The 15855-nt window shown below is 42.6% G+C and overlaps 1 protein-coding gene across 1 annotated transcript in view; it reads right to left on the bottom strand.

Moving 5' to 3' along the window:
- Nucleotides 1–3632: 3632 nt before the first annotated feature.
- Nucleotides 3633–15855, bottom strand: part of LPAR3 (lysophosphatidic acid receptor 3) — a 77022-nt gene continuing 64799 nt past the window's right edge. The window contains exon 4 of the mRNA XM_074376116.1: nucleotides 3633–5437. Coding sequence (XP_074232217.1) covers nucleotides 5109–5437 — 329 coding nt within the window. The 3' untranslated portion in view covers nucleotides 3633–5108. The remainder of the gene's footprint in view (nucleotides 5438–15855) is intronic.

Raw genomic sequence — 15855 nt, 5'->3', positions numbered from 1 at the left:
AGACGAGGAGGGCAGGAGGGAAAGAGAAGCCATATTCTTCCTCCAGCAGCAGGTGTGAGATTCTGCAGTGGCTCTGAGTGTCCCTCCACAAGTCACCTGCCCCCGGAGGCAGCTTCCAGAAGTCCCTGACCCGTGTGGCAATAATTTCCCGAAGGTTAGCTGCCAATCTGAGAGCAAACAATGGGCTCCCCTCACCTTTGCTCCTCCAGCCTTTCCCACTATTTTATAAACACCTAATTGCCTATTTTAAATACCTTCCTGCTTCAAGTACCCAGAGTTGTTTCTGTTTTTCTAACTGAAGACGGACTGAAATATCGCATTTCCTAATTTATATAAACCTGTGGTCAGGCGTCCACTTAAGAAAAACACAGGTCTAGTTTAGATGATCAGTAACAGATCCCCAACGCATAAGTTGTCAGCTGAGGTTATCCCCCAAAGTCACCCCTTTAAGGGATTTCTTTTTCTTCCCCTAGGTCTTGGAGAATTCTATACCAAGAATTATATTACAGAGGGATGTCTGGAGGATGGCTACTTCCATACGTGTCCAAACAGTATTTTCAGATCCCTTTCACTTGATATTTCCCTTAGATTACTTGTGTATATGTTTATGATTTTGTTAATTCATTTAAGGGCAAGGACTTTTTTGCTTATTTGTTCCCTAGCACCGTGGAAATGTTCAAATATGTTGCCTAAATTTGGGTTTCTGTTTGCCTTGCGGCTCACACACTTTGAATTCAAGTTCACTTCAGCACACATGAGCAGACTGTCACGGCTCTGAGGCTCTCCACCTGGATGAGCAGTTCCATTTTATTCCAGAAATTCTTTCCTCCCTGTATTGATGATGGGCTTACAGTTACACGTATCACAACTGCTTTAACCGCATAGATTTTCATTGGTCTCCCTAGTTGATCCTTATGCACTCTGAAATATGCAATAAATGAAACAGACCCCCTTTACTTGAAATCCCTACGCGGGGAGTAAAACCCAAAGAATCCAAAGACTTAGGTTCTTTCCATGATTCAGACCTGGGAGGTGATGTATAGCATGGCAGAATTTTGGAATTGAAAGGTCCTTAAGGATCATTTAAGCCCATCTATTTAGGACATCAGCAATCCTATCTAGAAGTTCATAGATGGTTTAGGACAGAACAGAAATCAGAACCCAGGCATCTTGAATTTCAACCTAGTGCTTTCTTCAAAATCGTTGTTACTATATTTGTGTGTGTGCCAATCATACTGTGAACATGCACATGTGTTAGCACAGTTTTCTGACAAGTAGTAAAGTTCTAACAAAATTAATATACTAGATGATTTCCAATAGATGCACGTAAAGTCCTTTGAGGACGGGATACCATTTTCTAATATGCACAAAGACGTAACATAGACTTGTGACAGGCACCGCCCCCCACCTTTTTCTTCAATATAACCTTCTGACTAACATAGAATATGCAGGCACTAATCTCAGTAACAAATACAATACAGATGCAGTTTATGAAAATTTGAATTATGTAAACTTGAAGTTGCTGATATAGAAAATTTTTTATAAAGTTTGTTATATGAAATTGCAATTCTCTAAAAATCTGGTAAGAACTGTAAATTCCAAAATTGGTTGACCTGGTAAAGTGCAAACCATGTTCATGGATCGGCATGCAGAGGTGTTGCATTGTATGTATAGAGCAATGTGATGACCCATCCTCTTATCCACCTGTACCAGAATCCCCACGTGATTTCAGTGACTGTTGTACCATCACTTGCACTATAAACTTTTAGTTCAGAAATTATGTACAATGAAATTCTCTGAACCCTTAACCACTGCCATTGATAGTTTACCATCTGTTAATTTAGGAGGCAGCACACTCTAAAAGGCACTGGAGAGAATGCTATAAAAATAGATACAGCATTAGGGCCAAAAAAAAAAAAAAAAAAAAAAACCTAAAATAAAATTCTACAACAACAGCATCTCCCATCCTAATGTTATTTCTCTGTGAAGTCTAGTCTTAACAGTATTTTAAATTATGTGATGTGTTTGGGAGAGCATCCCTCACAGAATGCAGCTTCCTTTAAAGTTTTTTTTTTTTTTATGCCTTTAAGTGATTCTAACCTCAGCTCTTACACCTGAAAATATGTGAAGCTGGAGGGGGCCCTAGGGGTTTCCAATTAAATCTCACGTTCAGTGGTTTGCCAAGGGAATGTAACTCGCTGGTGAGCAACCCAGAAGTCAGATCTGCTTCTGTGTGTTCCAGATTCTTTTTAGGATGCAGTAAGATGCATCACCGTGTAGAGTAACGCTGTGGTTATTTTCACTCCTGGTTCTAACAAGGCTTCAGTTTATCAATAAGTCACCTTCATGAGTGTCTTCACGGAGTCTGCCTTCATTATGCCCAGTAAATCAACTAAAAGACGGCCATTCTTATTGCTCCCTACTCCCTGAATGATTAGGGGATTAATGAGCTAATAAGAACAAAACACTGTCAACCTTATGGAATTAGTCTACAAACACAGTGCATGGCATGCCTTATGGTCTCTATGGGGCGGCACCAGCAGATGGACAGAGTTGCACGCCCATCCCACCCCACCACCGGCCTCCTGTGTCCCCCCGCTGCCCAAGGCCGCTACTGCTGACCCTGTCCTGCACCATCCAAATGTGAGCTCAGGTGCTGGTGAACCAGGGGCAATGGAATTTCTAAATTTTGATTATTAACATTTATAAAACACATTAAAGTGCTGATGGTGAGGGAAATTAGAGCTTTGTTGGAGGCTTATACACTTATTCTATAGCTTAGGGTTGTTTGTATTTGGAATTACACAAGTGGAGGCCTAATCATTTCAGTGCTTAGGGCTTCTAGAAGTCACATTAGGGCCTCAAGTCTACCACTTACTTTTAAAAATTTTCACCAAGAAACTTCTGTTTATTTCCAAAAAATTCTTTCTTACCAAGCAGACAGTCTTCATGAAGGACCAAATTCTCTCCCAACGTAGATTAAGCAGAACACTTGGACAGTGCTACAAATCTAAGAAAAAAATTAAATCTCGTTTGATTAGGGAGTAGCCCATGCTTTGAGTCAAGGGCTGGTCTGAAAATTTCTGATCTAAATTTTTAGAACCATCTTCTTGATGACTTGCAGATACACTTGAGATCCTAGGATTTGAGAAGGCATATTCTTCCTTTATTTTTGTTTTTTGTTTTTTTTTTCCAACTAAGAGGTGGGTTTGCTGTGTTCTGGTGGGTCCTGTGATGGCTGGTACTTGTCATCTCCAAATATACATGACTTCTCTACACTTGCACCAGGGTTGAGATATGTGTGTGCATAAAAACAAAAGCTATATATTTCCATCCTGAGTTTCCACTCTTGGATCCCCTCCAGACACCATTCTGACTGTGACACTCTGCTGCAGGGTACTAAAAATGGTGCTTTCCTCAAAATAAAACCTTTAAAGATCCCTTAGTAGCTATTCAGGGACTGGAATTCAATTTCAATTCTCCACCCTTCGGTCAGCTGTGGATTCCAAATGCTCACATAGAACACTGAGAGTATGTACTTCATGGCAAACCTGATTTTTCCCCTGCAACAGCTATGTGTGCCTTAGTTACCACAAACCGCATTTTTACTTAGAAAATACACAGAGTAATAATGCATCTCAACAAGAGAAAATAGATTCTCTTTTTTATTTTATTTTATAGATAGCTTTGACATAAGCTTTAGATAGACCCACTTAACTACACAGTTTGTGAAATCTATCCCTTCAAATCATAATATTCTCTATTTTAGGCCATTATAGCTAAAAGCATGACTTCTCAAATCCTTTTATTACAAGTAGTTCTTGCACATAAATGTTACCTCACAATAGCAAAAAATGTAAACTTCTTTTGCAAACTACATAAATACTATAATATCTGCTTTGAAGATATTCTTATTTTAAAATCAGAATATACTCTAAATGCATTACATAGAAAACTCTGGTTAGTAGCCTCTGTGTATGCATTTTTTTTTCTTGCTGACTTGCCTTTCATGTCGCCTTTGAAGGGGAAAAAATTTAAATAGAATCCAGATCAAAATTCAGTTCACAAATAAAATAAGTACTGGAAGCATGCCAATAACTTTGGGCAAAATATGAAATGTGAAAATTATTCTATATACTAAATCTGACAAGCCACCAGTGGGATGGAGGGAACTGAATAGAAAGACCAGTTGGGCTCATATTTGATCATATACACAAGAACTTCAGCCTGCATGTCAATAACACCTTTTACCCCGCTGTGTGCTTGTTTCCAAATCAATCACGTCTTGCTGTTCTGGAGCACAACAGGTCATTTCTACAGCTGTAGTCCTAGATTGCAAAGTCTAGGTGGCCGGTGAATGTATTTCACCATCACTGTCCGTGATGTCTTCAAATACACATTTGAAATGTTTAAATATGCAGGTGTATTTATTCACCTATGCACGCTGAGAAGACCACATCGAAGTTTGTTTGTTTGGCTTCAAAAGGAGCTTTTTACGTTTACCATTTTGTTATTACTTTTAAAGGAAATCTTTTTCCTCAGAATGTTTTTCAGTTAAAAATAAAGTTTACTCTGGAGCCCTTACTGATTTGTTGTTCTGAGATTCCTACTGTACACCAAGCTACTGGCCAAGGTTTGTTTGAGGAGAAAAACATCACCGCGGAAGCATTTTTTAAAAAAAAACATTCCGAATGCATGCAGAAAGAACTACATAGGCTTTCCAAACAGCTACATAAAGTGGCTCAAGTAACATTTTAATTTATTTTGGCCTAAGCCCTTTGACAACATTCTTTGAGAACACAAAGAGAATGGCTCGAGATGGTGGCAGAGCCCAGAAGGCACGGCCTGCTCGGCGGTGCTCCGAAGGGTTCCAGGACACCCAGCAGGAATCCACTGTCTGCCTTCCCGCTTCCTGTGCATTTTCTGTAAATGCATTCTGCCCTCTCTTTCCTGCCCGTGCTTTTTAAACTATGTAAAACAATTTTTAAAAATTCCCAATAATTCATTCAGACCTCAAATAACACTGTACGTGGGCTTTGCCGGGGACAGTAACCGTTCCTGACGTGCCCCTCCCACCGGGGCGGGGCCGGCGGAGGAGCAGGCGCGGCTCAGGGGCCGTTCTTGCTGCAGACCGGGCCCGGGTTGGCGTTTTCCTCCGTGTACTGGCTGCCCGTGTCGCTCCGGCTGAGGACCATGGAGGGGATGCGGGAGGGGCGCCTCTCCGGGTGCTTCTCCTGAGAGAAGCAGCAGATCATCCTCTTCATGGTGCTGTACATGTCCTCGTCCTTGTAGGAGTAGATGATGGGGTTCATGACCGAGTTGAGCAGCGCCAGCAGCAGGAACCACCGTTTCACGTGCTGCACGTTGCACTGCGTGCAGTTCAGGCCGTCGAGCAGCAGAACCACCAGGCCCGGGGTCCAGCACACGACGAAGGCCCCTGGAGGAAGAGAGGGAGGAAGCAACAGGCGCTCAGACCTCAGGCTAATTATTTAGGTTTCTTCTCGTCCAGTCTTTGATCAGAGGCATCAAGGGGACCTTAAGGCTTTGACTACTGCAAAACCCACTTCCAGCCTTCCTCTGCCTGGGCTTGTTGGAAGCAAATAGCGGAGAACCTCTCTGACCGTTAACCACGTGCCATTTCACCTTCTTGTCGGCTTACCCAGCTATCCTGATTAGGGGCTGACACTTACTTCTTGCTTACTGAGCACGACACGGACCTTGTCCCTGTCCGTTCTCTGAATCACACTAGCAGGCAGCTGCAGTCATCGGCCACATTTTGTAGGTGAGAAGACTGAAGCTCAATTCCAGGGCATGTGTGGGGAGGCCTCACTCACTTAACCCTGCATGCTGCTGTTCTCTAAATCAGATTTTCCACATGCTCTCCTGAAAATAAGGCACATGGCGTCTGTGGGATGCTCCTAGTCTTGTAACTAAGTCACCTGCTCAAAAACTGTATTCTTCATAAACCCATGCTGATGCTTACTAAGCACTGTATTCTTTTTGACATATTCATCGGTCATCGTCTTAATAATCTGCTCTAGATTGAGATATTTTTAAATCAGAAATAAAGCTTTCCCTTTCATGATGAGATAGAGACATGCTTGTGAATAGCACATTCATTTATGTAGCACAGTTTTAGCACCAATGGCACATGAAGGGGAGTCTCTTCTGAGATCGTAGCTGGCTTACTTCGAAGCTTTCTGGTATGGTTTTCCTAAAATATGAGACATGGGTTCAATAGTCCCTTACTTAGACACCATAACATCAGATAACCATGACAGCTAACATGTGGGTGCTTTCCCTTACTAACTCATAGAACCCCATTATGAAGTAGGCATCATTGTCATTCTCAGGAAACTGAGGCACAAGAGAACTTGCTTACAATCAAATAGCTTGTAAAGAACATCAAATTTTAAACCCAGGCAGCTTCTCCCCTAGGCTGCACGCTTGGCCATGATGGAACCTGTGATGTGGCTTCTTTCTCCCAAAGTCCAGGCCCAGGGTCCTTATCATTGCTAAATGCCCTTACTTTTCCATTCAGCAAACAGTCACCATGAGCTTACAATGCGCCAAGACTGTACTAGACAGTGAACAAGGAGAGGACCAGGCTCTCCGGGAGCCAAGGTGCTAATGGCAGAGACAGAATAAGCAAGTCTGTGAACCGTATCACCAACTAGTTGCTCTTCCTGGTTAGAGTCAGACCTGAACAGTATTCCTCTTTTTGTTTTATCTTCCTTCTGAGAGGCACAATAATAAGTAAGTCAAAAATTATAAAGAGGCAGTGTGAGGCCATGAAACTCCGTGAGCTCTGGGGTCAGACAGCTATGCCCCGCTGCTCACCTTATGAGCTCCCCTCTGAGCCTTCAACCCCTTATTCAGTAAGGGTCATGATCCCAACTGTACGGGGTGGCTGTGAGGCTCAGAGGTAATGAAGAGTGGCACCTGACCCTGTGTTGGGGTCACGAAGCAGTGGTCATCGTGAGATGCTTTGTCAAAGACGTCTGCCAAACGTAGGTTGCAGGAGTTCTCGGGGCGTTTCATGCCCCATTTCATAACTGAAGCTCTCCAATGGCTCCTTTTTCCCCCCATCCTGTATCATTTTTGGTTTGGCTAACATATATAAAAAAAGGAAGTAAACTTGGAGGTAAAAGATCAGATCTCTGGGTCCTAACTCTTCACTGACTGTACAGCTCTGGGAGATCCATGTCATCGGTCTGGACTTCAGCTTCCTAAACTGTAAACTGAGGACCTTAGGCACATTCTGGGTTTTTCAAACTGTGGGCCAGGATACCTTAGTGTGTATGCAATCAATTTAATGAGTTTGGAAAGGTATTTTTTTTTTATAATGAAAGAATGGAAATGGAATAGCTCAGAGTCTGTGAAACAGACTAAGGGAAGTATCGTCTCATGAAACTTTTGTTTCAGTTTTATATACTGTATGTTTGTGTGCATTGGTTATAAAGTAAAATATTATTTCTGACTCTTAGGATTAGTCAAAAGTTTGAAAAACACTAGTTTAGATCATCTTTAAGGCCCCATCCAGCTCCAGTGGGCTGTATTTCCCATAATAGTAACACTTGTGTTCTCTCTGCTATTCCTGAGACAGGGTTGTTACGTGGTCCAGAGGGAAGAACTAAACAAAGCAGACATCAAAAGCTACCAACTTTGATGACAAGAGTCCTTTCTGTGTGCAATTGCAGAATTCCAAAGAAATCCCCGTGCGAGTGTTCCAAGGTTTTTGTGTTAATGGGTAGGAGGGAAAAATATTGATAAACTTTATACTTAAATATGCACGTCAAAATTTAATAGAGTATATAACTTCCAAACCAGTGGAAGGGGAAGAAAGCAACAAAAGGAAAGAAGAAAAAAAGATCTCAATACAAAAATAAGGAGGGAGAAAAATGAAACATAGGAAAGTGGGGTAAAGAACAAAATATGATGCTGGAAATAAATCCAAATACAGTTGACCCTTCAGCAACACAAGGATTAGGGGTGCCAACCTCTGCTCAGAGGAAGATCTGTGTGTAACTTTATAGCCGGCCCTCGTGCCTGTGATTCCACCTCTGCAGACTCAATCAACCTCACATCAGACTGTGTAGCACTGTAGTATGTATTTACTGAAAAAAAATCTGCACATAAGTGGACCTGCTCAGTTCAAGACTCTGTTGTTCAAGGGTCAGCCATATGCCAATAATAAAAATCAACGTTAATTGTATAGTTAAAAAAAGTGAATCTAAATAATTTGATGTCTAACAGTACATCCATATGTGATAAAACCACGAGGAAAAGCAAGACGGTTAACACGAAATTTATGATATGGTTACTTCAATAGGAGAGAGAGGGCCATTGGGACAGGGCACATGGGAGGGTCCAAAGACACTGATAATGTTCTATTGAATCAGGAGGCAAGTACACATGTGTTTAAAATGTCTTTTTATTCTTTTAAGTGTTATTCTTGAAACTGTACATATATCTCATATAATTTTGTTTGAATGATCTATTTCATACACGCACATCAAAAAAAGAAGGCTAAAAATAAATTGCCAATATGTTTTCCTAAAGCCTGTTTTTAAAATGGAGTTTTTCTTAATCATAAAAGTTTTTTTCCCCCAGCATGAAACGCTAGTTTGGATTACTCAGGGGACCTAAACGCTCTAAGTAAATCTTCAAATTGATGCCCTGTTTGTCATAGTGTGGTAATTTGTATACATTTTCCATTTGCATTGAATTGCATAAAATAATTCATTCAGTCAACACTTGACACGCTTCTCATTGAGCAATGATTATGTACCAGGCACTGTTCCAAGCATTTTATATGAATTAACTATTTAATCTTCATAGCAACCCTTGGAAATAGGTACTACTGTATATACACACATACTATATCCATATACTACCCTCATTTTAAACACCCTGAGGAAGCCGAACCACAGAGAAGTTGGTAATCTCAAAGCCATGCTGCTGACAAGTTGGAAGCAGCGGGATTTGAACCCAGGCAGCCTGGCCCCAGAGCGTGTGCTCCCGTTCACATGCTAGGCTGTTCAGCAGGGAGCCACAAAGGATCTTATTTCTAAAGTAAGTGGTGGGGGACGGGGGAGGGTACTTCTGGCCTTTAAAGTCCTGTTCAGAGACTGTCATATCTGACTGTGAAACTGCATGTATCACAGCTATATCATTCTTTGGTTTGCTAACAGAAAGATTTTCTGGGGAGGGAAGGAAGAGAGGGAGGGAGGGAGGGAAGGAGGAAAGAAAAGGAGAAAGAATTTCAACCAGAATATAGGCTGGCCGTCAGGTTAAGAACAACAAAAATCTGCTGACCTTTTCTTTATACTGTTTCCAAGAACAACAAAAGGCAAGTCTCTGACAGATAGAACAGCCCAAACAAGGGCGCTGTTGAACTCGAGAGCGGGAGCTTCAGCTGGCCGTCTAAGACGATGACTACACCCCAAGCGGTAATGCTGGGAAACGTGCAGCTCCGAGACTCGTCCACCGGCGGCCAAGCTCTCCCTCCTAAGCACATCTCAGAGTGGAGACACAGTTTATCTAAACAGTTCATTCTTTGGGTTTTTTTTTGGGTTTTTTTTTTTTTTTCTTTTTTTACTGTATGTCACCAGCAGCAGATATGAGATCACCAAAAACATTCAAAAGGGGAAGAAAATGTCAGGAACGGTTTGGGCCTTGGGAATCTGTCATCATGGAAAATTCTTGAAGAATGTGGGAGAAACATACAAATGGGCAACTGTCCCAGTTCTTAAAAGAGGGCAGATGCTAGGTCCTGGGAAATACATATCAGCCATTCCCTTATCAATTTCCAATAAATTCTAGAAGAAAAAACTAAGATGAATATTTTTTGAGTATTTAAACTCAATGCTCAGACCACAACAGCTGGGAACAAGCGAGGCTTTCAAAGAGTCATCATGACAAACCCAAATCACTTCTGTTGTTGTTGTTGTTGTTGTTGTTCTAAATCGGGCATTAACAAGTAGGAGCAGATCTGAAGGGTCTATCTGGGAACCAGTGGAAGAAATCAGGAATGTTTCTCTTAGAGAAGAAAAGTCAAGGAAAAACACATCGTGTTAACCGTCTCCAAAGACCTGAAGGACCATCACACAGAAAAGGAAGCACAACTTACTTTGAAGGTCACCCTGAAACAAATGGAAAAGTACAAAAAGGCAGAGTTGGATGTAAGACTTCTTTGTAAGTAAATGAAACTATTTAGGAGAGGAATTCATTGTCCAGCAGACAGAGAGCCTCCCCTGGCCAGGGAATTTCCTTTGCCTGCATCATCTTGAGATGAACAAAGGGAAGGGATTCTTCCCAAATGAGAGAGAGAGAGGGTTAAATGGCTTCTAAACTTCTTTCCAAGTAGAAAATTGCTACATTCTACAAACTATGAGTTTCAACTCCCCATAAAACTCAAATTCGACTTGTTGGTTTCCCAGACAACAATGTACTGTTCCCATCAGACAGTATGGCTAAAAACTGATTAAGAAGAATTCTCTGAGCTAGCAGTTCCCCAAGCTGGCCATCAAATTCCCAGAGGAGCTTTTTAATAATGCAGATCCCTTGGTCCTACATCAGACCCAATGGGCAGACTCCCTGGGGTGGGATGTGGAAATCTGCAGGGCTAAAAAGTTCCCTGGGTGACTATGATGCATTGCCAGTTTTAAAACTGTTTCTCTGTCCTGATCCAAAAATAGTTTAACCTACAACCTATGGGGACTTGGCAAAAAGTCATGGAAAAGAGAAAGAGGGCAGAATTCTTTGCCATGAGAAAATTGCCTTTAGATCAATACCTTCAGCTTCTATTTGGAAAATGCTGGAGCATATCTCAGGCATACATGAAGTGTACAAGCACCAGCAGCGAAGCCAGTCTGCAGGCAAGGCACACACCATCCTCCGCTGGCCTTGGCTGGCTCCCTGGTTCACCCTGCCATGCCTTCCTGCCTCCTCATCTAAGGTCTGCTTTTCATGCTAAGCTTAGCTCCTATTCCACCTCCTCCACCGGACCTCTCCCATCCGTTCAGCCCACGGTGACCACTCCTTCTTCTGAACTCCTGTGGCGCTTTCCGCCTACAACATCCACATGGCCCTGGGCAGATCGCTGGCTTGATTCCACTCTACCATTTCCCAAGAGCTCTGGGCCGAGGCAGTGTGCTGAGAGCTTCACATACACCCATTGTTTAAAACTCACAGCCCTGTGGGTTGCCGCTCTCACTTTCCCAGTCTCTCATATGATGAGTTTGAACTTAAGAATGGCTCGAGAGTTTGTCCCAGGTTTAGAAGCCAATAAATAGAAGGCTCACAATTTGAACCTAGGCCCGAGTCCCCCATGCAAACTCCTGAGCATTGTGCTCTACTGAGGTAATTTTTAATAAGTATGTCCTGTTTTTCAGGCCTGTTCTAAGCTCCCTAAGCATGCAGGCTGTGCCTCATACCTGTCTGTGTCCTTAGAATTAAGTATGGAGCCCCACGCTCAGCCGCAGAGAAGACAAGTCCATCGAACATAACTGAAGTTTATTAAGAGCCCACGGGGGGCCTGGTACCACACTAACTGCAGCACCTGCTGATGCCCGCGCTGTCTGGTCCCACCTTTTGGGCACTGACAGGCACGGAGCCCGGATGTGACGATTCTGACTACGCTCAAGGAAGGTCGCAGGTGAAATGACTCAGCTGAGCTGAGTTCTGAAGGTCAAGAATGACTTTGCCAAGGTGAGAAACAGCATGATGTACTTGGGGAATTCCAAATAGTTCAGGATGGTTTTAACCCAGGAAAGAGACTGGGGAAGTAAGATGAAGCCTGAGAGATGAACATAGGTCAGACCCAGACGGGCCCTGCGGCCAATTCTCAGGAGTTTGGATTTATTGTATAGTTCACACCCCATAAGCCTTTTTCAACCAGGAGTTTATCAAGAGAATTAAGTCTGCATGCCCTCAGGTGTCCACTGTATGTATTGAATTAACCTCTCCTCAAGCATCTAGAATGGTCTGAGTCACGCATCATCACCGGAGGACTGGGAAAATACTTCTATGTTCCATGGTTCATAAAGGAAATCTACTGAGAGAGCTTAGAGCAGAGGCTTTTCAGGCTCAGTTGCAACTCATTAGCGGCTTGTGAAATCAATTTAGTAAGTTGCAACCAGCAATTTTCTAAAAAATAAAATAGAACAGAAAAGATCAGAATGCAAGTATAGTAAGGGTAGCTTTCCTGAAACTTGTTTCGGTTACACACAAAAATATGTGTGTATGTACTGGGCCATGTTACAGAATGCACATTATTTCTCACTGTGGGGTCCTGATTTAAAAAAAAGAAAGTTTGAAATCTACTCCCATAGACTATCATTTTTTTAAAAAGTAAAAGGGACACTTCCCAAAGAAAATCTCCTGTTAAACCTTTAAAGCAGAACTGCTCTGACTAAAGAAAGGGATGGGGGTGGGAGGAATTAACTAAAAGCTCTTCATGGAGAATTCACCCTCCCCTTCACCCTCCAACCATCCCCACCACACACGTGCACACACTGAGGAACCTCTGAGGAACCCCTGGGAACCTCACTGACCACAGTCTGAAAACCACTGCCATGGAATGGTAGTTCTTTGAAGATTTTTAATCAGGGGCATGGGTGAGTCTTCTGTTTTAGAGCAAAGCTGTGTCTGAGTGCTCAGAATGGACGGGAGGCACGTGAAGCTCCAAGTCTGCACCCCACCCTGCCCACATCAGAATCACCTGGGGTGCCTGCTTAAAATTCCGATTTCTGGGCCCCACCCAGACCTACCAAAAGAGAAACTGATGAAGGCATGATCTAGGCATCTCCAGTTTTCTGGGGAGTGATGTAGTACAGTAAAGCATGGGGACCACTGGCCTAGGCAGGGAGACTCATCAGAGGACTGGCTAAAATTCAGGTGGAATCTAAGGATTTGACAAAGTAGTGGCGATGGAGATGGAGAGATGTGGACAGGCTAGCAAGGTGGTAAGAAAGAAAAACTGTAATACCTGATGGATAAACAATTGGATCTAGGAAGTGAGGGAGAGGAAAGACTCCAGGTGACTGGGTAGCATGTGATTCTGATAACCAAGGAGGGGAGAGAGGAGGGGCAGGCTTAGGAGGAGATGGTGGTTCTGTTTTAGGCATCGGGCACCTGAAGTATCTGTGGCTCCTCCAGGCATCATCGTGTAGAAGGCAGCCAGAAATGTGGGTCAGAACTCTGAGAGCTCCACACTGAAATGCTGACTTGGGAGTCACCAGCAGCAGGCAGGAACTGAAGCCATATGACCTTTCATTAATAAATACAAAGCAATCACCTACCAGGTGCCAGCTCCCAAGAGTGAATGTCTTCATGACGATTGCATTCACATAACAAATCTAACTTCCTTCTATCGCCAGCCATGTGACAGGTCAGTCATACTGATAAGAAGCAATCATTTTTTTATTCTTTATTTTTAATGATGCTCTATGTTCTTTCAGTACCTTTGAGGAGACTAATAGTCCTATGAACTACAAATGAGCTCTCCTCTAGTAATTCAACTAGTTTCAGTGCTAGACTCAAAAACCAGTACCGTGAGTTCAACGTAAGTTTCTGAAGTATAGTGAATCATATACTAGGATATTCAATTAAGTACTGAAATGACATTTAATGACTACAATTTAGGGTAATCAGAAACATCAAATTAAGGGACATCAATCACTTTGGAAGATACAATTACAACTGAACATATGGGTGACAAATGAAGTAAAAGATCTCTCAAAGTCCCTAGTCAATATTATGTTTAAATAATCTGCGAGCACCCCCCCCCCATTTGGACATTTTCAGAACATCTCAACACTCTGGTTAATACCAGAGTATTGGAAAGAAGATTACATTACATTACAGCCCACCTGGGAGAAGGGCCCCTCACTAGAATGTATTTAAGACAGTTCTTGGGGTTTTGGTGACAGACACAATATGTAGAAGATTGAGACCTTGAGTTGCACGGAACCTGTTCTTCAGGACCATACTTTTCTATTCCATCTAGTTAGCCTTATTTTTGTCTGTTTAAAAATTCACACATGCAATTAAAAAGGAACCTTGACATCTGAGTGGCACATGAAACACGCATAACAATAAAGGCTGTCACGCACACGCTCTCACTTTGGCACATGGGCTGCTCATTTCATCAAACGAGAGGATATATTTTAAATATGTTTACTCTGTTATTCTTTGTTTTTAGTCCAGGAAAAAAACTGCAGGGCACCAGCGATAATGCTAACCTAGAAAGCCACAGGGCTGTCTGATTTACTAAAATAGAAAATTACAACTCTCCATAAAAATCAGGTGGTGAACCTCAGCTTTGGGGAGCTCTCTTCTTATTTGAAAAGAGTTTGAAAAGTAAAATTTTAAAGTCAATGGATATTCTTGTTAGAAGTATTATGATGTATAAGTTACACATGAATGGGATGGTCAAGGGAAAATGCTCTTCTGATGCGAAAGAGTTTATTCAATCATTTAAAAATAACACTTCCAGATGTGGTTTGCATTCAAATCCATACACACGTGCCCACAGTGTTTTAAAAGTCCAGTAATTCAGAAAATAGATTGTCACATATGTGAAAGGCGCAAAAACACATACCTTGAGTCAACGTAACTTATTTCTACTGCAGAAAACAAGAAAACAGGGAGACACTTCAAACAGACGCTGAACAGTTCAGCATTCCACCACCAATTCATGTAGCACTACTGTTACTACTGCGAGATCTTTGGACTCTAACTAGTTTTAGACACTTGTTTCAAATTTGTGGCCAGTTTAGGAAAACTGAAAATCTTGGTGCCAAGGGGTTACGAGATAAAATTTAAAGCAGAGGCATACCAGCTAGAACCACAGCCTAGACCTAATTCTAGTGTTTAACTCAGGGCAACAGCTGGAAACCATAAACTGTGTAAGTAAGAAAACACCATCTCCAGCTCCAGATTCCTCTTTAAGCATCACATGCACAGACCTGCAATACCTCAGCGCCTCACTATTACATCCAGGGCTCTCTAGCATCTAAGAAAAGGTGCAAGGTCAGTTGTGTGCACTGGCAGAGAGGCAGCCACTTGGTATAAACTCAACGACTGACAGATCCCACCTCACCAGCCCAAGGGTCTGAAATTCCCTCTGCTGCAGTCACTCCTTTGAATTAGGAAGGCCTGCCGTTGCACTTTACCCAGAAACATAAACATATTAAGCTGTAGGCATGTAATAATTTACATATGACATAAGCTGTCATCAGCACAGAGCAGGGTCATGGGGCAATATAAAAGAGGTATCACTGATGGACTAAAAATCTTAAAAGGGTTACGGCATGGGACACTGCACAAGGAAGTTGACCAGGTTAGGAGATGAGATTCTGGACATCCAGGTGGCACAAAATACTGTTCTGAGCTCAGAGGAAGGGAACAGGATAAGGGAGGAGTTGGGGGACTTGACTTAGAGAGGGTTGGGCCTGGGAGAGTGGACAGTACTGTGTAACTCAGGAACTACAGCGTCCTGACGTAGGGCTACCACGTTCCACCCTAAGCCCATGGCCGCCATCATTAATCCACCACCCTATGAGCACAAGAGCTCGGATATCGCCTAGAATTCTTTACAGCACAGGGTTCAAACAGCCTCAAGCGATCAGTTGGAATTTGAGTAGACATCCACTTACCATCCCTATGATAGTAAAAAGAGCACAGGCTTAGGATCAAGCAGCCCCTGAGCTGAAACCCTGGCTTATGCCCACGGGCAAATCAGTTCACCTGCCTGCTCCTCCTTCCATTTCTTGGCTATGAAATGAGCAGGAAGGATACTGACCTGACAGGATTTTTGTGAGAATTTAGTGAGATAATGGGTGGAGAGTG

Source organism: Camelus bactrianus, chromosome 13 (assembly GCF_048773025.1).
Source record: "Camelus bactrianus isolate YW-2024 breed Bactrian camel chromosome 13, ASM4877302v1, whole genome shotgun sequence".
In the NCBI taxonomy this organism is placed as follows: Eukaryota; Metazoa; Chordata; class Mammalia; order Artiodactyla; family Camelidae; genus Camelus; species Camelus bactrianus.
This window is presented reverse-complemented; position numbering and strand designations above follow the sequence as displayed.